At 39.3% G+C, this 25,033-nt stretch overlaps 1 protein-coding gene across 2 annotated transcripts in view; it reads right to left on the reverse strand.

Moving 5' to 3' along the window:
- The window catches only part of PHKA1 (phosphorylase kinase regulatory subunit alpha 1), a 274,019-nt gene that overhangs the window by 220,383 nt on the left and 28,603 nt on the right, over positions 1 to 25,033 (reverse strand). For both annotated transcript variants that reach the window (XM_075538855.1, XM_075538854.1), the window contains one exon: positions 5,036 to 5,118. In XM_075538855.1, coding sequence (XP_075394970.1) covers positions 5,036 to 5,118 — 83 coding nt within the window. The remainder of the gene's footprint in view (positions 1 to 5,035; positions 5,119 to 25,033) is intronic.

Here is a 25,033-nt window from a genome sequence, read left to right on the forward strand (position 1 = left end):
CATTAGGATCCAACTGGGTTCCGCGCCGCCGCGGTTCCTGGCGCCTCCCCGGCAGCTGTTCTGAAGCCTGCCTCCCAGGAGTCTCCGGCTGAGCACCCACCTCTAGCGCAGCCAGCGCTGACTCACAAACGTTGCTCAGGCAGCCAACACCTTCCCCACTGTGACCAAGCAGGGTCGGGAAACGGTTGTCATGACAGCAAGTCAAGCATTTATAATTTATCAAGGGGTCATGGGGGGAGGGGGGAGGGAGGCAAAAAGGAGCAGATACCAAGGGCTCAAATAGAAAGTAAATGTTTAGAAAATGATAATGGCAACATGTGTACAAATATGCTTGATACAGTTGATGTATGGAATGGTAAATGATTAAAAAATGATCAAATAAATTCAGGGGTAAAAAAGAGCTTTATATAACAGAGCAATTATATATTAAGAAAACACCCCAGCCCAGTACCGATCAAGTTCCTAAGTCAGCTATTAGCCCCTGTGTCCAATACAATCTGTAAGTTCCTCTTCAGACTCATGCAACACATGCAATGACACTGAGTGCAGGAAGATCACAGGCCAGTGGGTAGAGAGTTTGGGGGATCCAGTGGCGGTGGAAGCATCTCTCCACGTGGCTCCTCCAGCTCCAAGGCTCTGGTTCCATCAAGGGTCTTCGTGTGGCTTGTCAGCAGGAAGGCAAGCAGAGTGTGGTCTCCTGCCTCCAGGGAGGAAGGCAGCAGCTCCCAGGACCCTCAGGAGAAGGCCATCCCCACACGGAGGCCTCACTGGCTGTGGCCTGATTGACAAGCAAGACGACACCCCTTTGCAAGGTGAAAGGAGATTATCTAACTACCACAGATGCCAACGCGGCCATTTGGAGGTGGTGTCAATCTAAGAGCACAGAATTCTTCGGAGAAAGGTTAGTGAGAGAGAAACACCTCCCTCGGAAGTCTAGAGACCTACATGGAAGATATGTTGAGAAACAACAGCTTTATGTTTTGATACTTCTGCTTAATAAGGTTTCTGTGTTTTTGTAGCAATACTTTGTAAACTTACCATGGTATTTATAGCACATACAAATTTGTATGCTTATGTCCATGTACATGGTAGGGCATAAAAGTGAAAAGTTATGCAAACTTCTCAGCAATAAGCAAACACCTTGATGGAATGAATATCTATCTGGGTTTGGTGGCTTAGGAACACAGTCTCAGGCGACATCTAAGCCAACTGGAAACTATAGTTCACCACAAACATGTCCCACAGTCTACTGTGGTGAGTGAGTCCCAAGGAGGGTCGCAAAAGCTGGTCAGCAGCTACTAAAATGCAACTTGTTGGTGTCTCCCCCTTAGAATGAAGGAGAGGGAACAAAATCCAAGACTCAAGGAAAGCATTAATAGAAGTTACAGACCATATCAATCATGGCTTTCACTACCCAGAGACCTTAAGAATTAGATGGTGCTTGATTACCACGCTGAAATGGAGCACAGAAGGTCCTGGGCAGAATGAAAGAAAAACACAAAACAAAATTCAGGATCATAAAAGCCCACATTTACTGGTCTGCCAGAGGCTGTGGCCCTTAGTTCCCTTCAAACATGGAACTGGGACCGCTCCTGGGAACCACCCTTCTTCCAAACAACTTCCCTGGAGTTTCTGAAACGGGCGGCAGTAGAAAGCCCATCTTCCTCCAGTGGAGCACCCGAGGATTTGGAACTGCTGAAACAGACAGGCTATGAAGTGAGCAGTAACACTCGGGAGGGGCGAGGTCCTCAGGGTGTTTAACCAGGAGACCAAAAGGACAGCATTTGCCCCCAAACAAAGCCTAGAAGTCTGCAAGTGGGCAGGGCAGAAGGACAAATGGATACAGGGAACCCAGGGAGGAAGTAGGAAGACTGCGGTACAACAGAATACATTACAATTAATGCCACAAAACAAAATTGGAGGTGGGGTAGGGTGGGGGTTGCGCAATGGAAAATTACTTTGCTCTGTAAACTTTGACCCTAACCACAATTTGAAAAACTGTATATGATCATTGCCAGGATGTTATAATCCTCATTGATAAGGATTCACTCTTTCAGCGGAGTCCTGGTGGTATGGTAGGTTAGGCAATGGAGTCAGACCTACCAGCCACATCATGGGAGAGGGAGGAGACTGTCTGCCCCCGTAAGGATTTACAGTTAGGAAGCCCTATAGAGGGTGCTATGAGTCAAAATCAATTCAATGCCAACGGGGTTTGGGGGGTAGGCTATTCCTGCCATCTATTTTAAAGGAAGCCGATGTAGAATGTTGCTGTTGTTGTTAGGTGCCATTGAGTCAGTTGTGACACGCAGAATGACCTTATACGCAACAGTACAAAACACTGCCCAGTCAAGCACCATCCTCGCAATTGTTCCTGTGCTTGAGCCGAACGTTGCAGCCACAATGGCAATCCATCTCCTTGAGGGCCGCCTTCTTTTTTCATGGTCCCTCTACTTTCCCAAGGAGAATGTCTTCCGGAGACTCATTTCTCTTGACAACATGTCCAAAGTTCATGAGACAAAGCCTCATCATCCTTGCATCTAAGAAGTACTCTGACTCTACTTCTTTCAAGACAGATCTGTTTGTGCTTTAGACGGCCCGTGGTACTGACAATACTCTTCACCAGCACCATAATTCAAATGCATCAATTTCTCTTTGGTCTTCTGTATTCATTGTTCACCTTTCCCATGCACAGGAGGCAATTGAAAATAACATGACCAGGCACACCTTAGTCCTCAAAGTAACCTCCCTAACTCTAGTTCATTATAACCTTTTACTTTGTCATTTGAGCTGCCCTTTACTATTTACCGTTCAGCGAGAATAGTGTCTGGGGTCTTAAAGCTTGCTTCCAAACAAGCAGCCATTTAAGCGAGATGTCAACCAGCCCACATGGAAGAAGCAGACCAACACCAGCAAATCAAGGATTGTAAATGATATAATCCAAATCGGAAGGAGGGAATAGTAACAGCACTTAAATTATGAGATTCTGGTGTGCGGAAGTCTATGGATGACAATAAAAACCCAAAATACATTTGCAGGATCTACACAGGGAATAAACCTTCAGCGATTTCCCTCTAACCATAATTGAGGGATGGGAATATCTGGGTTATGAGACAGAGAGTCTTGGAGAGATGGCTATATATAGTAGGTTAAAATCATAAATCTGACTTGAAAGATTAAAACCTTGTCACTTGATCTGATATACTTTGGGCTTTTAAAATTTTTTTCTGATATACTTTGGGCTTTTAATTTTTTTCTGTGTTTTTTGGTGGTTGTTTCATATTGGTGTTTATCTCTGTTGTATTTTGTCATTGTTGGTAGCTTTCTTGCTTCTGTTGTGTGTTTTTATGCTTTTTGGTATATGAAGCCCAGGACAGGTAAATCTACAGAGCCAACATCTAGAATAAGGGTTCCCTGGTGGTACAATGGGGGAGGGAGGGATGAGGGGAGCTGATAACGAGGAGTTCACGAAGGAAGAAAAGGTTTTGAAAATGATTGTGGTAATGATTGTACAACACTACTTGATAGGATTAAACTATGGAATGGTATAATGTTTGGATTGGCTTCTAATAAAATGGTTTCAAAAAGAAATATGCTGTGGGTATAGTTTCTTACAGTTAGGATAGCCTCTTTTCAGTCTTATCTGCAGGCAGGCCTCTCCGTGGTCTTCAGCCACAGTGCCCTTAGGCTCTCTCTTACTGGAGCAAAGTTAGGAAGCTCTCTTAGGCCTTCCAATAAATGCCCAAAGGTATTTTACTCCACTAAAGCCTCGATCCAAAGGAGCTCAGCTCTAGCTCCATAGATCAGCACACCTAGCTCCCTCAATTAAGTGCCTGAAGGCTCCTCGCTCTGTGAGCATGACGCTTGCCCAAAGACACTCAGCTCCACTTACTTCATAGGCCAAAAAGCCCACTACTCTGCCTTGTACTCTGGATCTTGGTTCTGCTGCTCTCACTCCTCCACCACCCCTTTCATGTCATGGATTTCTGTCCCTGAATTGAGGTTTGATGCACAAGGGTTTGGCAATCCAAAAGGTCTACTACTGGCTCTCCATTCCTGATGATAATGAAGTTTCCTCCTTACTGCTTTTTAAGATAGCTCACGTTATACCCAGTAGAATGGCAAAACTATCCTCGCATTAGGGTTCCAATTTTCAAGAATCAAAATTAATCCTGCTAAAAATCACTCACAACAGAATCATATAATCTATCAACATGCCGTTCCCCCCGCCCCCCAACCTTTTCTTACCCAGACCCATCAGGAAAGTCATTTGGTGGGAGTCATAAAGGTTACAACACACAATATGTACATTTTTCCTGGCTTATTTCATTAAGCATGTCCTTGAGATTCATCCATGTTGTTATATGTACCAATCGTTCATTCCTTATTGCTGAGTGGTATCCCATTGCATGGATTTACCATACTTTCTTTATGCACTTACCTGTTGAAAGACATTTGGTCATTTCCAGTTTGGGCAATTATGGGTAAAACTTCAATGAACAACAGCCCAAACCAAACATTTGTCTGTGTTAAAGTGAATAAGAAAAATACACATTTCTGTACAGTGTCTACTACATTTTATACAGAGATGTTACATATATGATTTAATATAAATCTACCCCATGTGTTAGTTATAAGAAAGAGTAGCCTTTTGTAGAGTAAATTCTGAATTAATACCAACAAATGTAAAAATATGACAGCTTATTTTTAAAGCACGTAACTGGCTCATAATATCCTGGTCATTTTGCTGATTAAGATGTTAAGCTATTAAAAGAAGACCACAATTCAGGCCCAAGTTCCCAAATATGTACCATGAGAGATCATAAAGATTGAAAGGAATGCAAGCTTAGCCCCTTGACCCTTGGGGAAAAGGAGAACAAAGTATGGGTGATATTAATAAATAAAGATTAACATTATCTTGTCAGAAGTGTTTTAGATTGGTGTACTTTGAAATGTAGTATTAACGGCAGATGAGTTATCTAGTGTTTCAAACACAAAACATGAAACATTTCAAATTCATTCCAAAATGAGTACTTACAGCAGTTTTATATGCAGCTTCGATGTAAAACACAAGGTTCTGTATGAAATTGACTTCATCTAGGCTGTGGATGATATGGAGTCCTAAAGAAAGCAAGAATAAAGATGTAGAGCTGATCAAAGATCGGTATGAGTTATTTCTTCAGTCGTAGTAATTAACTGATCTCACTACCCAACTATTTCTATTCCTGCTCAGGAACCACAGAACATACATTGATTCTGAAACCATGAAAGTAAGACCAAAAATTAGTCCTATAATATATAATCCCCAACAAAGAGAGTGATTAGCATATTTGAACAGAGAGGAATTTTGACTGTTATTTATTGATTTTAGTCTAAAGTCTCAGAATTCTAATTCTATAGGTATTTAATTAGTAATGTACTTAAATGTACAAGCCTGGGTACCTGGAATAAGAAAAACATGGCATTTTTAAAAGGGTTGGAAGGAGTTAAATATTAGACAAGGGAGATAAAAATACGATTTTAAGTAGAAAATCATGTTTCCTTTATTAAAAAGGAATTATTCTAAATATAATCTATGCAAAAATACTTAGAGTTAACACACAGAGTGCTTTGTAACAACCCTAAGGAGAGGGAACCTCTTAGTTTCTCCAGGAGACATACGAACCCACTGGCTGGTGACCCTCTCGATAGGATTTGAGTGGCTATAAATCATTCCCAGAGCTGATGGCTTCAGCAGTTGCCCTCATTGTTCTCCCTCAGGAGGCCTGGACTCCACTCCACTCACTGCCATGGCATCAATTCTGACTCATACTGACTCATACAGGTTTTCAGAGGCTGAAATAGCCTCATCTTTCTCCCATCTGTATGAGGCACAGAGACATTTAATGTCTGTCTCTCTAAATATTATAAATAGTAGTGGGGCCATGACTCAATCGCTGACTTGTGGTTTACTTCACAGACTAACCAAAAAGTCACACTGCATCACTGTGATATGTATAATATGATCTGTCTATTTAAAAACTTTCTCTCTAAATGCATACACATGTAAAATAAATAAAAATATATATTTCCAGAAAACCAGACCTATAGCCATGCTGTGGATTCTCTCTTTATGTGAGCAGAAGCCCCAACTTATTCCCAGGGTGGCTGGTGGATTTGAACTACTGTCCTTGTAGTTCCCAGCCCAATGCCTAGCCCATAGTGCCACCAGAGAGCTTAATAATGATTATATATTTATCACTGCCATTGATTAAATGCCAACTCATAGCAACCCTATACGATAAAGCAGAACTGCTCCATGATTTTATGAGACTGTAACTGTTGGCGGGAGTAGAAAGCCCCATCTTTCTCTCAACGTGTGGCTGGTGGCTTCAAACTCTTGACCTTTTGGAATGCAGCCCAATGCATAACCAGCCACTATGCCACCAGGGCTTCTATGTTGGGGGTGTGGGGGGATGTACTAGATTTGATTAGTAGTCATCTCTAGTGGTGGAATTGAGTTCTGTTTTATTGTTTCATATATCTGTGATTTTAGATTATTAAATAAGGAAATTTTTTAAACTTGAAAATTAGATAGAGTAAACTGACTAAACAAGTCAGAATATGAAATTATAGACTATAAAAGGTTACATAAAACTATTAAATCCTTACTACTGAAACTTTTTACAATTTTAAACTATATTAGGGGTCCCTTATAATGCAAATTGAACAGGCTCAGCTGTTAATCGAAAGATTGGAGGTTCAAGTCCACTCAGAGATATCTCAGAAGAAAGGTCTGCTGATTTACTTCTCAAATCAGCTCTCTATATAGTTCCACTGACACAAAGAACCCACCATGAGTTGGAGGTAACGCAGTGACACGTGGTTTACTGGAAACTTTACTAAACAATTAGCCTTCAAAATATCACTTTTGCAACAACATCACTGTATGCATATTGCACTGGCTAAAATACATTTTGGTGCCTGAAATGTGCCTTAATAGCTCAATCATGTTAACAAGACTCACACAACCAGGTCCACAATCAACTTCAGAACATTTCATTATTTCTTGTACTCATTGTGTACTTCCTCTATCTCAGGCCAGCTACCATTACATTAAAATATCCTGATGTTTTGTGGGTGAGCAGAGTGGTGTACGCTGCGTGTATTTGACCAGTTGGTTGCAAATGTGGCATCAGCTTCCCCAGCAGCACTAATTGGTGTGAGACAGGACACGTGCCATGCACCACGCTGCTCACCCACAAAACATCAGGATATTTTAATGTAATGGTAGCTGGCCTGAGATAGAGGAAGTACACAATGGGTACAAGAAATAATGAAATGTTCTGAAGTTGATTGTGGACCTGGTTGTGTGAGTCTTGTTAACATGATTGAACTATTAAATTGTATGATATGTGAAATATATGCCAATAAAACTGTTTAAAACAACAAATACTTGTGATGCACGAAATATTTAGGTCGTTATATTTCAGATGGTGTCCTTTGATCCAAAGATATAGTTGAACAGTGAAAATTACAATAGTTTTGAATTTTCTCCATGTATCATTTTGCCTTTATTAGGAACAGAATAGCTGGAAGTTTCAATTTGTTATTTTAAAATGGGCAGAAATAAGAATTACTGCTTGTGTTAGACTGGGTTCTCTAGAGAAACAAAACCAGAATGCTAATAATTATATATATATTTATACAGATAGATATAAAACATAATAAATAAACAGTTAATTAAATTATAAAGCAGTACAAATGGCTCAGTGAAACTCACTCCCATGAGACAGTTGTGAGACACTGGCAGTCCTTCAAGCCCTGAGGACCACCGGATAGTCCTCTGTAGAGCAATTCAGGCTATCTGGGCACAGGCAGCAAACAGCAAAGCAGGTCACAACAGTCAGCCAGATGACAGGGTCAGGCAGTCACCAGCTCAAGAGATGTAAATTCCAATGGTGTGGCGAAGCAAGTCTTGAAGGAACCTCAAATTACAGTGACACAGTCCATGGGTTAGGTGTCCCACAGGTAGTGTGGCTTGCAAATTGAGGCAAAGAACAAGCAAGGCAGCCACACACTGGTCCGATGATCAAAGAGCAAGAGACAAGAAAGGCGAGGCTTGCCTAGCCATTTATCTCTCCGCCCTTCAATTAATCCCACGTGTTTATCGGCCAGGTTGGCACAATAAACTAACTACCTCAATCTATCCCTTGCCAACTTGGCACCTGTACACAATTCTTTAGCCATATATAATTTCCGGACATTAATGAAATCACACTTATTCTTATCATCAAACATCTATCATATATATAAATGAAAACACACTGAACCCAATTGTATCTGATATATCATACATGAACAAAGGAAAGATATGCAAAAAGCACATAAAAAGAAAATACACTGACAATTACAAACCTCACTTTTGCAGTTGATCATGTGGTCGTAACTGATAGGTAGAACTACCTTCTTCTACTACCCATTCTGTATTACCTTTGCCCTCAGCAAGCACCTCAGCTGACTGTGGTTTTTTTTGCCTGGTGGGGTGACCCAGACCTTCATTCCTGAGGGGTCTGGGTGATTATATGCCCTGTCAGGATTGGGTTGCTGTAATTTACAATTTACTTTAATCACAGGACATAGTAGCACTAAGAGTCGGCCTATGGGATCTCCTGGATCCCAGACATATTCTTCTTTGCCTCCATTGTGTAACTCCAGTCCAATTTCTCCTTGGTAATCAGGATCAATCACACCACTCAGTATATTGACACCCTTCCTGGCCTGTTGATCCAAAGGCATAAGAAGCCCAAAGTGACCAGGGGGAATTCTCAGCTGCCCATTCAGTGGAATCAGCGCTGTGTGGGAGAGTTACTTCCTTCAGGACCAGGACCTCCAGGCCCAAAGCACATAGGGTTGCTGGGACAGGAAGCAAAAATGCTGCAAGTGGATCACTAGGAGTAATAGTAAGTGGTGCCACTCCAGCTACCACCCCTTGGTTCCTGGGCCCATGAATTTTGGCTATTGGAGACATCGCACCATATATTGGCTGCTGGTTTAGAGCGTATACAGCTTCCTGGAGAACATTGACCCCGGGTGAGGCACCCCACATTGAGTTGACCAGAACCCAACCAGATGGAGATTTTTGAGCCTGTGAACTGGTGCATATTATTGCTGATTTTATGGATGGCCTGTCCGGATTTGACTTTGCTTATGGATGCAGACTTCACAAGGTTCCAAGTGGACTGAAGTCTCTTCATGATGAAAAACATGATTGTCTCCTCAGAGCACTGGGAGCAACATTGTTGTAAGTGGGTAGTATATAAATTGGATACCCCAAATTGGGGGGGATAAAGGCATGAAGTGGTTGGCTTACAAACTTTCATAGGTGAGGGAACATATTCACAGGATTGTAGGATTAAGGTGTGAGTGTTGTTAATTGCAATTTTGAGGCTAAAGAATGATGTACAGGTGCAGGAGATAGACCAGCTATCCCGCACCAAGCTGCATCTGAAATGAGGAGTTCGGATGAAAGGAAAAACAGACATGAACAAAGTATGGGATTGGGAGGGCAACAGTCTGCTGGACTGAAGTCTCGAGTATATTAAAAGCTTGGTTTATATACTATTCATACAAGGGAATGGTTACAAAACAAAGAACAAAGCACTTGCTTCCAAAAACATTCTGAGCATCTTATCTATGCAAACATGTTTCTTAACTAGGCACACTGTCTAAACACTTGAATAATAAGAACACTATATCCTAAGATAAGCACAAGGACATACAAGGTTCAATAGAGTCTCAAGGAAGTCATAAAGAACTGAGTTATCGCGCAATGTATTTTGCTGCAAGGTCAGCAGAGGCACAGGGGACTGATTAGTCACATACCAAGAAACACCTTGACCAGCCAACCGCCTCCTACATCCAGGTGCCAAGTTGGCAATGGGTGGGTTGAAATTAGTTTATTGTGCCATTCTGGCCGATAAACACATGTGGGATTAATTGAAGGGTGAAGAACTAAATGGCTTGGTGAGCCTGACCTTTCAAGTTCTCGGGTTTCTTGCTTTGTGATGCTGGGACCAGGGTGCAGCTGCCTTAGCCAGTTCCCTGCTTCAGCTTGCAAGGCTTACTTCCTGCAAGACATCCCAAGGAGAAGCTGCATGAACCTACCCCGATGCAGGCCTGGGTGCTGAAGCAGTCGTGTGGAGACCCCTGCCAGCGCTGAGATGCTTACACGTTCACTGACTCAGCTTTCTTTCTACAGTCGGCATCATTGCTTCTGTTTTGTGAGATGGAGGAGGATTTGTGGGTTGGTGTTGGCCATATGGGTTAATGTTGGACTTGTGGGCTTGGGCAGCACTGGGTTGGGATGTTTTCTTGATACGCACTTAACCTTTATATAAAACTCTCTCTTATACATGAGTTTCTGTGGATTTGTCTCTCTCAAAGTAGCCAGACTAACACACTGCTGTACACTAAATAAGAAGCCCTGATAGCAAAGTGAGTAATGTGTTTGAATACTAATCACAAGGTCAGCTACTTGAACCCATTAGCTGTTCTGCAGGAAAGAATGAGGTTTTCTGCTCCCATGAAGAGTTACAGCCTCAGAAACCCACAAGAGAAGTCTACTCTATCCTACGGGGTAAATAGATCAACCAGTAGTGAGTTTATTACAAGAAATAGGGATTCAAATGTTCTGAAACCCAAAAGTATCTGTAAGAGTTCGAGCACCTTTATTAAAATTATAATGTTCCAGTCTTGTTATAAGATGGAACAACTTCTCCGCCTATGCACAGAAACGCAAAAGAAAAGTTAGAATTTTTCTTATAAAGAAGGTTGGAATCAAGCTCACCTCTGAAACATTTAACATGAATTATCCATTGACTTCTATGTATTAACATGTGTTCTGAAATGTTACTGCATAATTTGATGAAGAAAATTAGATCTTCAAAATATTTACGAAAATTGCTATGAAGTCTTACATTTTCAACACTGCAAACTAACCTCACACCTTCCATATACATGCCTTCTCAACTTGCTTTCGTATTTTCCACTCATCTCCAGCTGTATTCTGGCTTTGCAGTATCCAACTTGTGGTCTCTGTAGAGATTGCATGGCCTCCCACACTCAAAAGAAACAAAAAACCCTGTCATCTAGTCAATTCTAAATCATAACGACCCTATCGGACAGAGAAGAAAGGACTGCCCCTTTGGGTTTCCAAACCTTTAAAACTTTTAAAGGCTGCAGAGTGACTGCTGTGTTTTAACCACTGACTTTATGACCAGCAGCTTAATACATAGCCAACTACCCACCATGGATCCATATACAACTTCCCTTGGAAGTTCTTTAATAAGGAATTCTTTTCCAAATATTTCTTACCTTTTTGTCTTATTCTGTAATTTGTGGGTCTGAATTCTTCTCATATTTAAAACTAGGATGATATGTTAATAAATTAGTATAATTGAATAGCTGAAAATATAGTGGAAGATCATAGCTAAGAAACTAGAGCTGATGTGGTCTTCCCAAGGCAAGTTATGAATCAGCACACCAATAGCCCCAGGAACAATCATAAAAACCAAGATGCTAGGAAAAATAATTTTTGTTGTTGAGCTGTTTTATCTAAGGCTTTTTTTGAATACTTGACTGACTCTAAACTAAGAAATCATTTTAGTACTGAAAAACCAGTAAGTTAAATTTTCTTTTCCAGCTTGTAATCAAACAAAAGGAAGAAGTGAAGACCAGACAGAGCTGAAGAAACTAAACTGGGAAATTTCTCATTTTCTTGGCTGAAACTATTTTACTGAAACAAAATTTATGCATCTACATTTTTCATACAAATAGGTATGTTGGCTAAATGGGAATGATTACATATGTCAGTTATATAGTTGTACTATAGCCAGGCGAAGTGTTTTCTAAAAAATAAGCAAAATATACAGCAATGAAATCTATATATTAAAGCATATTTAAGAGAACTTGGGAATGAAAAAAGTTCTGACACTCTTGTAAGCATGATTTAAAGTGGTTATCAATTTTTTCTTAATGTCAGCTTTCAAATTAATTCCAGTTTAAACCTCCTGCATGATACTCGTTCCTCTCCAGAAACAATTCTTAGAACAGATTCGCTCTTTATAAGTCACACATACATAAATTCAAATTGTACCAAAGGGTATACCGTAAAAGTCTTCCTTTCATACATCATCCTCACATAATCCTCCATCCCTGGTAATCTTCCTCTCCTTTCAGATATTGTGCATATATAAACATACAACCCCCCCTTTTTTAACAAAAAGACTACTAAACCTACTGCTATATTATGTATGAGTCAACCATAAACAAGGTTTTCAAGACTGCAAATACTTTCAGGAAGAGATAGCCTCATCTTTCTCCCCCAGAGCAGCTGGTAGGTTTGAACCACTGACATTGGGGTTATCAGCCCAATGCCTAATCCAGAAAGCCATTAGGGCTGCCTGATTTTAAATATGTATGCCTGATTTTATTTCAAAATAGATACTTAAAATTCTACTGAATAGTTGTCCCTTAACTAGTTCCCTATTGAAAGGTACTTGTTCGTATTTAATTCTTTATAACTATGATCAAAGCTGCATGTAGTTCTGTATATATATATATAATCTTTATAAACACCTGCCATTGTATCAGAGCAAATCCTTAAAAGCACAAATGCAGTACCAAAACGCCTACGTATATTAAAATTTCCCAACATTTTATTATAAAAAATGTTAACAAAATAGAGCAGATAGTGGTTTTTTTTCTATTGAAGTTTTTCTGTTTTATTTTGCCATTGGTTGTTTTTGTTGTGTCTGTTTTTGTTTATGAAATGCAGGGTAGGTAAATCAATAGAGACAGTCACTGGATGAATAGTTTCATAAGGGCGTGGCATGGCAAGGGAGGGTGGAGTGAAATGGAAAGTTAGCAGCAAAGAGTACAAGAAGAAAATATCCTGAAATTGATAGTGGTGATAATTGTGCAACTCTTTTTAATATGATTGAACTACTGAATTGTATGACATATGGATGACATGTCATTAAACTGTTTTAAAAGCTTAGCTAGAAAAAAAACTTAACTAGAACAGGACTTTCTATGAATAAAAAATACATCTAAAAATGGCAGATCAATTAAAAATTGGTAAAATATACTAGAAATGACAAAGATTATCAAAAAAGGACACCAAAAGAAGACTATCAATTTAAGACAATCAGCATTAAAAAGATCCATATGACTAATAAAACATGGGGCATTAGGATGTCTACTGTCAGAAAAACAGAAGGTGTTTATGAGGAAGTAGAGAAATTGGAACTCTCATCCATTACAGTTAAAAAACAACAGCAGCAAAAAAAAGCTTCTTATAGAAATCCTGCAGAACTAACATTCTGAGTTTCTGAGACTATAACTCTTTATGGGAGTAGAAAGCTATCTTTTCTCCTGAGAGAAACAGGTGCTTTTGAACTGCTGACCTTGCAGTTCCAACACATAACCACTATACCACTAAGGGTCTTTTCCGTTGCTTGTAGGACTGTAAAATGATATAACTCCACTCCCTGGTATACTTCCAAAAGAACTAAAAGCCCATGTTCAAACATACATCAAAGTTTCACGGCATTATTCACAATAGCCAGAAGGTGAATAACTCATATGTCCAAGAAATAAAATAAAACATAGCACACATATGATGGAGTATTATTCCACAAAGAAAGGAAATTGACATATGCTATGACATGAAAATTGAAAGCACTATGCTGAGTGAAGGAATCATGACACCAAAGGATAAAAGTTGTATGATTCTACTTTTCTGAAATATGTAGAATAGGAAAATCCAGAGAGAGGTGTTTACTAGAGGTTAAAGGGGCTGGGATGGGAGTTGTTAGTTATTGCTGAAGGGTACCAATTGTCTATTTGGAGCGAGAAGAACTGTTGGAAATGAATTGTGGTAATGGTTGCAAAACATGTTAAATGTAATTAATGTCACTCGTGGTTACAATAATTTTTTGTAATTTTTAGCAACAGATTTTATTAAACCTGGGGGAAAAAGAGCAGACAAAAGAATTTTACAGGGAATACTTATTACTCAGTTTCCCAGTACTACTGTAATGCAAGCACCACAAATGGGTGGCGCTAAGAACAGGAGTTTGTATCCTCAGCGTTCAGGAGACTGGAAATCTAAATGCAGGGTATGAGTGACTATACAGAGAGGTTCTTCTGTATGTATTTCAGAGTTTATTAGTCGTCAATCTTTGGATTTTCTGACTTTGTAAGTTCAATTGCTTCTGCACTCAGATAGTGACTGTCTTCCCCTGTTTGTGTGTGCCTGTGTCTACTCTGCTCTTTTAGAACTTGGGAATAATTAGATTTAGAACCTACCCTACTCAGCAATAATATAATTAACATAACAATGAAAATCCTGTTTTCAAACAGGATTACATCCACCAGGTAGTTTAGGATTTCAACACATATTTGGAGGAGACAATTTTTAACAACCTGTATATGTGCCACCTAGATTCTACCAATAATATTTTATTACATTTTGTTTCTCACATTATTTATGCATCCCTTTACTCATTCATCATTCCAACTTATTTTTGATACTTCTTTTTCCTATTTTATTTTTAAAAATTGTTCTATTAGGGGTTTATACAACTCTTATCACAATACATATATACATCAATTGTATAAAGCACATCTGTATATTCATTGCCTTCATCATTCTCAAAACATGTGCTCTCCACTTAAGCCCCTGGCATCAGCTCCTCATTTTTTCACCTTCCTCCCCCCCTCCCTCATGAACCCTGGATAATTTATAAATTATTATTTTGTCATATCTTTCCCTGTCTGACGTCTCCCTTCACCCACTTTTCTGTTGTCCACCCCCAAGGGAGGAGGTCACATGTAGATCCTTGTAATCGGTTCCCTCTTTCCAACCCACTCTCCCTCTACCCTCTCAGTGTCGCCACTCACACCACTGGTCCTGAAGGGATCATCCACCCTGGATTCCCTGTGTTTTCAGTTCCTATCTGTACTAGTGTACATCCTCTGGTCTAGCCAGATTTGTAAGATAAAATTGGAGTCATGATAGTGGGGGGAGGAGGGAAGCATTTAGGAACTAAAAGAAAGTTGTATTTTTCATCGTTGCTATATCGCACCTTGACTGGCTTGTCTCCTCCCCTAGACCCGTCTGCAAGGGGATCTCCAGTGGCTGACAAATGGGCTTTGGGTCTCCACTCTGTACTCTCTCCTCATTCACTATGATAACACTTTTTTGTTCTGATGATGCCTTATACCTGATCCCTTCGACACCTCATGATCGCACAGGCTGGTGTGCTTCTTCCATGTGGGCTTTGCTGCTTCTCAGCTAGATGGTCGCTTGTTTACCTTCAAGCCTTTAAGACCCCAGACACTATACCTTTTGATAGCCGGGCACCATCAGCTTTCTTCTCCACATTTGCATATGCAACCATTTGTCCTCAGCGATTGTGTCATGGAGGTGTGCATCCAATTATATGATTTTTTGTTCTTTGATGCCTGATAACTGATCACTTTAGCACCTCATGATCACACAGGTTGGTTTGTTCTTCCATGTGGGCTTTGGTGCTTCTGAGCTAGATGGCCACTTGTTTACCCTCAAGCTTTTAAGACCCCAAATGCTATATCTTTTGATAGCCAGGCACCATCAGCTTTCTTCACCATGTTTGCTTATTCGCCTGCTTTGTCTTCAGCGGTTGTGTCAGGAAGGTCTGCATCATAGAATGCCAATTTAATAGAAGAAAGTATTCTTGCATAGAGGGAGTATTTGAGTGGAGGCCCAATGTCCTTCTGATACCTTAATACTAAACCTAGGCACATACTAAATATAGGCACATAGATCTATTTCCCCATCCTCATATATAAATATATTTGCATATGTACATGTCTTTATCTAGACCTCTATAAATGTCCTTTGCCTCCCAGCTCTTTCCTCTATTTCCTTTGACTTTCCTCCTGTCCCACTATCATGCTCAGTTCCCACCTGGGTTTCAGCAATTCCTCTTGGTTCTATTACCCTTGATCATGCCCTATCAGGCCTCCCACACCCATCTCAACACCAATTTGGATCACATGTTGTTCCCTTGTCTCTGGGTTTGTTAACACCATTTCCTTTCCCCGCACCTCCCCCTATCCCATGTCCCCCGGAAATGTTGATCCAGTTGTTTTCTCCTCCAGAATGTTCACTCAGCCTATCTTATTCAGACAGACCTGCAGAGATAATAACATGCACAAAAACAAGACAGAGCAAAACCAAGCAACACTATACAACAAAACAACAACAAACCACTGACAAAGAACAAAGTGGCAAAATTTCAATAAATTTCTCCCTACATATATTGAATTTTATATTTATATATATTAAATTATGCATTAATATAATTATATATTAAATTTTGATGATGATTATCACAAAGTTATTCTAAAAGATGGTATCAACCAACATTGACACCTGTTGTCATATTCACTTTCCCAAAGTGGATGATACTTTCCCACAGAGGGGCTATGGATTGATCCACAGGGACTGCAAATTCAGATACCTACACTGTATCTTGAATTAAAGGCATAAGGTTTTTCATTGCCAGGGAGACACTTTTTTTGTCCTGTAAAGGCGGTGGTAGGCTAAATAAATTTGGCATAGCTACTGCCAAGACAAGCAATATAATAAAAGGTTTTATCTTTAATCACTCTAAGGCGGGGTGGTAAATGTCCAGCCCTCAGGCCATATAAGGCCCTCGAAATTCTCAATCCCACCTAACATCACACACCTCACCAAAGAGAAGGTGCTCCAGCCATCACATTAGAGGTGAGCTAATTAAATGTCTGATCAAATATTTGATTAACTATAGCAGACTAATTTTTAAGTTGATAATTTTGTATGACATGAAAATGATATTCTAATTGCCCAAATGGTCCTTGGCAGAAAAACTGTTTCGCCATCTTTGCTCTAAAGGATGATAAAGAGAATCTCCTTCTGATTTAATATGAAATTCTTTTTTACTTCAAAGTTCTATTGATTTGGTCATTTTCCTGTTAATGATATTTTAATGAAAAGTATCCCTTAGCCCATCATGTGTTACAAGTAGTTTTTCTAGTGTAAAATGTAATCTTATTTATAGTATATTTTTTCTTCTCAGAAACTTTTGTGTAAAAAAATTATTCCATGAAATTTTCTAATAAATTCATGGTTGCATTTTTATATTCGAATCTGTGACCTATTAACACATTTAAATTAAAGAATTATAGAACTTTAGACCTAACAAGAGCAATATCATCAGTAGCAACCAATTGTAAATTCTTTCTGATCCATGACTCTGCTAAATAGCAACTATAGCACAGGGCAGAAGGAGTAGGACAAGAGTTTTTCTTTTTCTTTCCAAGAGCTTTTCTTATAGAATAGAGGTAGTGATATTGAACATTAGTTTTATAATCCTGTCACCTTGTGTGCCAAAGTAAGCAGAGGTGGAGAGAAGAAAATGTGAAACAATAAATAAAAAGAAAATATGAAATTGGTGTTGTCCATCTCTATGCCTGTGTCATACTTAGATTATCATTGTATTATTCAAATGCCACAAATTTCTTCCATCTCTCCCTTTGCTCACACTATTCCCACTGTTAAAATGGCCTCGTCCTTTCCACTTGAACTGCTAATATTCTTTCAAGGCGCAGCTCATTATCTTTTCTGTGATGCTACTATTAGTCATTCTTCAGTTGTTTCATAGAATTTTTCTTCCTTGCTCTTTTGTACCTACCTCGCTTTTACATTGTACTATAGATAAATATGTATTTGAATATGTAGGGAAGGACCATCTCTTATTTATATTTTTATCCCTTAAATTATTCTGAACAGTATGAAACAGACTTCAACAATATCTGTTTGATAACCACTGAATTATTTTAACAGTTTTATTGGCATAGAATTCATGAATCATATAATTCAGTGGTTTGAATATGTTTAAAAGAGTTGTTCAATCATCACTATAGTCAATTATAGAACATTTTCTTCATGTTATACACATTGTTATTAGCTCCTCCTTTCCCCATCAACTCCCCTGTCATTACCCTCAGAAAATACTAGTTACTGTCTATCAAATTAACCATCCAGGATTGCATATAAAGACACCATGCCTCCAAAAGTCCCGATAACACACAAAAAACAACAAATTAAAACACAGAAAATCCTCAATCTATAAGAAAGAACAAAATTACAAAAACTAGACAGGTCAAAAAGGAAAACAAATCACAAGGTCTTAAAATTTGACCTAACTATCTATATTGATTCACTTTCTGATGCATTCTGTTTGAGGGCAAGACCACTCATATCCCTGGTCAATGCCATGAGGGAATTCTATGGAGGCTCAATCTATGTAAGGACTGTCAAATGGATTTTGCTTTCACTATCATCCATAGCCTTCTGAAAACGGGGTGCTTGGGATTTAAGCTCTAATACAATTCCTTCCTCCCGTATTGGATTTTATTATTCACAATCCTTGGATCACACAGGCTGGCAAGTTTCTTCTGTGTGAACTTAGCTGACCCCTCACCTAGATGGCTGCTTGTTTTAAGATAAGCTTTTAAGATCCCCAATGATATTCTTCCTGATAGCCAGGTACTATCTGATTTCACTAAATTTTGTTATAGCACCCATATCTTCTCTACTGAGTGATTTTAAACAACTAATTCAACTAAAAGAAAGGACCTGACTGTTGAGGCAAGATCAAAGCTACAAGACCTCTGGATTATTAAAGGAGCTTGCTCAGTGGGCTACTTCACTAAGGACTGCCTTGAACTCACCTGCTTAACAGTAAGTGTCTCATTTTTTGAAAACTGTACTTCATATATCATACCCCAGAATTCAATGAGTATAACCATCACCATGAAAAATGTATGGACATTCTCATCTCACCTCACAAAGAAACCCCAGACCCATTAGCAGTCAAGTCTCATTTTCTATGCCCAACCTATTCCTCCTCCTTGCCCTAAGCAACCATGAATCAATTTTCTGTCTCTCTATATTTGCCTTACTCGGCATTTCATATAAACAGGACTCACATGATATGTGGCCTTCTTTCAATTAACATTGTGTTCAAGGTTCATTCATGTTGCAATATGTATCAGCATTTCAATCCTTTTATTGTGGAAAAATATTTCATTGTATGAATATATCACATCCTTACAATTCAATTCTTAATAGTAAATTTTCTGATCCATGAATCTCTCCACTTATTTATATAATCTATTTCAATGATGTTTTGTAGCCTTCAATGTACAAGTCTTATACTTCTTTTGTTAAGCTGATTACTACTTTAGTCTGATGCAATTAGGAATTGCATCAAATTAGAAATAGTTTTCTTAATTTCACTTTTGGACTTTTCATGGCCAATGTCTAGCAATAAAACTTATTTTTTATATTTATCATATACATTATTACCTTATGGAACTATTTTGTTTGTTAGCTCTAGTTTTCCAATGTTTTTTTAAAAAATTATTTTCTATATATAAGATGTAAGATAGAGGCAGTCCCTGGGTTATGAACAAGATCCATTCCTGACTGTGTTTAAGAATGTGTAGGTTGAAAAAAAAAGAATTTGTAGGTAACTGGAACCAGTACATACAGTTCTTATTTAGCCTTACTTTACTGCAAGATTCATAGTGACCCTATAAGACAGAGTAGACCTGGCCCTGTGCTTTCCAAGGCTGTCACTCTTTCTGGGAGTAGAAAGCCTCATCTTTCTCCTATGAACTGGCTGATAGATTCAAGGTAATAATCTTCTAGTAAGCAGCCTAACACAAAACCCATTACACCACCAAGGTGTGTATGAATTGCAATCAATTCAATGGCAGTGAGGTTGGTTTGGGTGCAAGAAGCAACTCAATGCCTTTTAAGTTATTTAAAAGCTACGCGTGCAGTAAACGAAGGTAATTGTGATGACGAATTTGAGTGAGAATTGGTTCAGTATTTTCAAAGTGAGGGTAAAGTCATAAAACATTAAAGATGAAGTATAAGTTGTCTATTTGTAGCCTATGAAAGACATATTATCAACAAAGACTAGTTTCTGGAGAAGGACATCATGCTTGATAAAGCAGTAGGTCAATTAAGAAAAGAGGAAGACCCTCGATGACATTTATTGACACAGTGGCTGCAAAAAACGAGCTCAAACATAGCAATTATTGTGAGAATTATGCAGGGTTGGACAGTGTTTTGTTTCATTGTAAGACAGTATGTAAAAATTATTGCTACTGGGGTTCCAGTTTATACACACACAGGTTTGTTACAAGCGAAATGCATTCAAACATATCTATGTCATCAGAGTATATTTGAAGTCCTGTCTTACTCTCCTTAGAGTGCCTTTAAAATAAAGATACATTTTGTGCCACGGAAAATTATTTTTGAGGTTATTAGCCAAAAATGATATGGGCTAATATCAAGCTTTTAACAAAATTCAAATGAACATCTTCCCAAACCACTGAAGCTTTGCAACAAGTTTAGAGAAATGCTGCCCCACATGAAGCAAGAGCTTTAGGATCAAGTGTAAGTAAAAAGGCTGGGAAGACCTCACGAAGGAGCCCACAGAAGGATTATCATCACCAGTGGCCTCAGCAAGCTTTCCACTCAATGAGCGCCAAAGTGTTGCACAAAGATTGGAGAACTTGTCTTTCCCTAAGTGGTTTGAGCATAATTGAAGTCAATGAAGATACTTTTATGGAATGAATTCATAACCAAAGATGAGTCCTTGTCAATATGATCCAGAGAGCAAGGTCCAATCAAAACTGGCTTTCTAAAGGAACTGCAGGGCCAGTTAGATTTAAGGCAGAGAAACCAACTCAAAAGGGATTTTGAGGTTGTATTTTCAGATTCTGAAGGAGTAATCTTCATAGATTTTCTCACAGGACAATCATGGGAGCCCACTGTGACGATGTCTTAAGAAATTTTAAAATTGTAAGAAAAAGGCTAGGACAGTGATGCAGAGGAATATTTTTCCATCCCAACAATGTTCATGGATGGTAACAAAGACTGTTTTATGATTATTTCATTTGGAAATCTTACCTTATCCACCTATATCCCTGATCTGTCCCCTTCAGATTTCTTTTGGATCCTAAAACTCAAAGAATGTCCTTCAAAAATGTCATTTTGAGAATAAATTATCAAGGGAAGGGGGAGCAGGGAGGGAGGAGAAAAATGAGGAGTATATAGCAAGGGCAGAAAGCAAATGTTATGAGAATGATGTTGGCAACAAATGTACAAATGTGCTTGATACAATGGATGGATGGATGGATGGATGGATGGGTGGTGATAAGAGTTGTATGAGCCCCCAATAAAATGATTTTTTTAATGTTATCTCAATGCAGTTTAAATTGAAAAGCATAAAATTCTTCAAGAAAAATCTAAAGAGATGAAATCATTACTTTCGGAATTATATAGACCTAGATGTAGAGAAACAAAAACTTCACATTTTGGTGTTTTTCTCTGATACAGGTTTCTAGGATATTGTAGTACTATGTTTTCATCTACCCTCCTATAAGTTGAAACCACTATAAATTGAAACCAACTTGATGGCTGTGGTAGTTACATAATCTCATGTCAACTTGAAGGTATTAAGAGTGAAGGGGTGGAGTTTAGCCTGTCAATCAGATCACAGTCTGATCTGCCTCCTTGTGGGTGTGACTTCATTAGGAGGATTCTGAGAACTCTCTCTCTCTGTTGACAAGCCACATGGAGCCACGCTGATGGCAGCCAGAGCCCTGGAGATGTGAACACTGCCAATGGATCCACAAGACTCTCCACCGACCAGCCTGTGATCTTCCTGCATTCAGCATTATTGCATGTGACTGCGAGTCTGAGAGGAATTTATAGACTAGTATGGGACATGTGGGCTAATATTGGATTTAAGAACTTGATCTGGACTTGGCTGGGATTTTTTCTCAATATACAATTGCTCTTTGATATAAAGCTCTTTCTTACACACATAAGGGTCTCTGAATTTGTTTCTCTAGTCAACCAAGCCAAACAAAATGGCACATGACAACAAAGGCATGAAATCATGTCATCTGCAAAAATAATTTTATTACTTCTTTTTTGTGATGCCTTTTATTTCTTTTCTTGCCTAATTGTCCAGCACTACAATGTTGAATAGAGCTGAAATTATTTTATATGGTTTTATTGGCATGTACTTCACATATGATATAAATTAATTGCTCAATCATATTGAGATTGGTTCAATCATCACCACAATCAATTTCAAAACATTTTCTTCTCATACTCATTGTTGTTAGCTTCCCATTTCCACGATCCTCCCCTACCAGGTCCCTAGGCAATTATCAATCCAGTTACTATCTCTATAAATCTATCTATCCTGGATTTCATATACAGAAAATCATACAAAACACAGAAAGTAAGGAAATACACAAAACAAAAACCAACAATAATAACTAGACGAAACATAGAAAAACCTCAATAGAAGAAAAGACGGTCTGTCTGCATAGGACAGGCTGGATGAACTATCTGGAGGAAAAACAATGGGACAGACAGTCCCAGAGGGACAGACAGTTCCGGGTGGGGGGGGGGGAGGAGGGTAAGGAAGTGGTGTTAATAAACACAGGGACAAGGGAACAACATGGGACCCAAAATGGTAGTGAGGGGGGGAGTGGCAGGCCTGATGGGGAATGATCAAGGGTAAGGTTGCATAGAGAAGAGGTATAGCTGTAGCCCAGGTGGGGACGGAGCATGGTAGTGGGGCAGGAGGAAAGTCAAGGGAGATGGAGGAAGGAGCTGGGAGTCAAGGGGCATTTATGGAGGTCTAGACAAAGATGTATACATGCAAACATATATGAGGATGGGGAAATAGATCTAATTGTCTATGTTTATAGGTTTAATATTAAGGTGGCAGAAGGACCTTGGGCCTCTACTCAAGCACTCCCTCAATGCATGAATACTTTCATTTATTAAATTGGCACTCTACGATGCTCACTCTCCCGACACAACTGCTGAAGCCAAAGTGGGTGAACAAGTAAATGTGGTGAAGAAAGCTGATGGTGCCCGGCTATCAAAAGAGATAGTGACTGGGGTCTTAAAGGCTTGAAGATAAACAAGCGGCCATCTAGCCCAGAAGCAACAAAGCCCACATGGAAGAACACACCAGCCTGGGTGATCGAGTGATCCCAAAGGGATCAGTTATCAGGCATCAAATAACAAAAAATCATATCATTGGCTGCACACCTCCATGATAGGATCGCTTAAGACAAATGGGTGCATAAGCAAATGTGGTGAAGAAAGCGGATGGTGCCCGGCTATCAAAAGAGATAGTGTCTGGGGTCCTAAAGGCTTGAAGGTGAACAAGCAGCCATCTAGCTCAGAAGCAAAAAAGCCCACATGGAAGAAGCACACCAGCCAGTGTGATCACGAGGTGCCCAAGGGACCAGGTATAAGGTATCATGCAAATATATATATATATGTGTGTGTATATATATGTATATATACCATATTGAATAAAGGAAGTGCAGAGTGGAGACCCAAGGCCCAAGTGTCGGCCACTGGAGATCCCCTCACAGAGGGGTTTAGGAGAGGAGACCGGTCAGTCAGGGTGCGATGTAGTATCGACGAAGAACACAGCTTTTCCCCAGATCCTGGATGCTTCCTCCCATGATCTGAATTCTACCTTGCAGGGCTGGATAGGGCAGAGGTTGTACACTGGTACATATGAGGGCTAGAGGCACAGGGAATCCAGGGTGGACGATACCTTCAGGACCAAGGGTGTGAGGGGCGATGCTGGGAGAGTGTAGGGTGAGTGGGTTGGAAAGGGGGAACTGATTACAAGGATCCACATGTGACCTCTTCCCTGGGAGAGGGACGGCAGAGAAGGGGGGGAAGGGAGACTCAGGATAGGGCAAGATATGACAAAATAACGATGTATAAATTACCAAGGGCACATGAGGGATGGAGCGGGGAGGGAGGGGAAAAAAAGAGGACCTGATGCAAAGGGCTTAAGTGGAGAGCAAATGCTTTGAGAATGATTGGGACAGGGAATGTATGGATGTGCTTTATACAATTGATGTATGTATATGTATGGATTGTGATAAGAGTTGTATGAGTCCCTAATAAAATGTAAAAAAAGAAAAGGAAAAAAAATAAAAGAAAATGATTACGGCAAAGAATGTACAGATGTGCTTTATACAATTGATGTATGTATATGTATGGATTGTGATAAGAGTTGTATAAGCCCCTAATAAAACGTTTTTAAAAAAGAAGACAATATTAAAAAACTGACATCACTTTAAAATGGGTCAAAAGGGAGATCAAATGACAAGGTTTACATTTGGACCTAACTGCACCTGCCATGACCAACTTTACAAGGCTGTCTGATAAAAAGGCTGGTCACTATGTTGAGAAGGGATACACCAGAGGTTTAATCCATTAGGGGACCTTTGAGATGGATTTGGGGTTTCCACTGTCATCCATAGCCTTCTACAAACCAGTGTTCACAATCTGAGCTCTAATACTGTTCCCTCCTTTAATTGGATTTTATTATTTACAATCCTTGTCACACAGACTGGCGTGCTTCTTCCATGAGGACTTAGTTGATGTTTCACTTAGATGGCTGCTTGTTTGAAGGCGAGCTTTTAAGACCCAGACCCTATTATTTCTTTTCTTTTTTTTAATTTATTTTTTTTAACAATTTATTGGGGCTCATACAATTCTTTCACAGTTCATACATATACATACATCAATTGTATAAAGCACATCTGTACAGTCTTTGCCCTAATCATTTTTTTCTCTTTTCTTCTTTTACATTTTATTAGGGACTCATACAACTCTTACCACAATCCATACATATACATACATCAATTGTATAAAGCACATCCATACATTCTCTGCCCCAATCATTCTCAAGGCATTTGCTCTCCACTTAAGCCCCTTGCATCAGGTCCTCTTTTTTTTTTCATCCTCCCTCCCCATTCCCCCCTCCCTCATATGCCCTTGGTAATTTATACATCGTTGTTTTGTCATATCTTGCCCTATCCGGAGTCT

Source organism: Tenrec ecaudatus, chromosome X, assembly GCF_050624435.1.
Source record: "Tenrec ecaudatus isolate mTenEca1 chromosome X, mTenEca1.hap1, whole genome shotgun sequence".
Taxonomy (NCBI): Eukaryota; Metazoa; Chordata; class Mammalia; order Afrosoricida; family Tenrecidae; genus Tenrec; species Tenrec ecaudatus.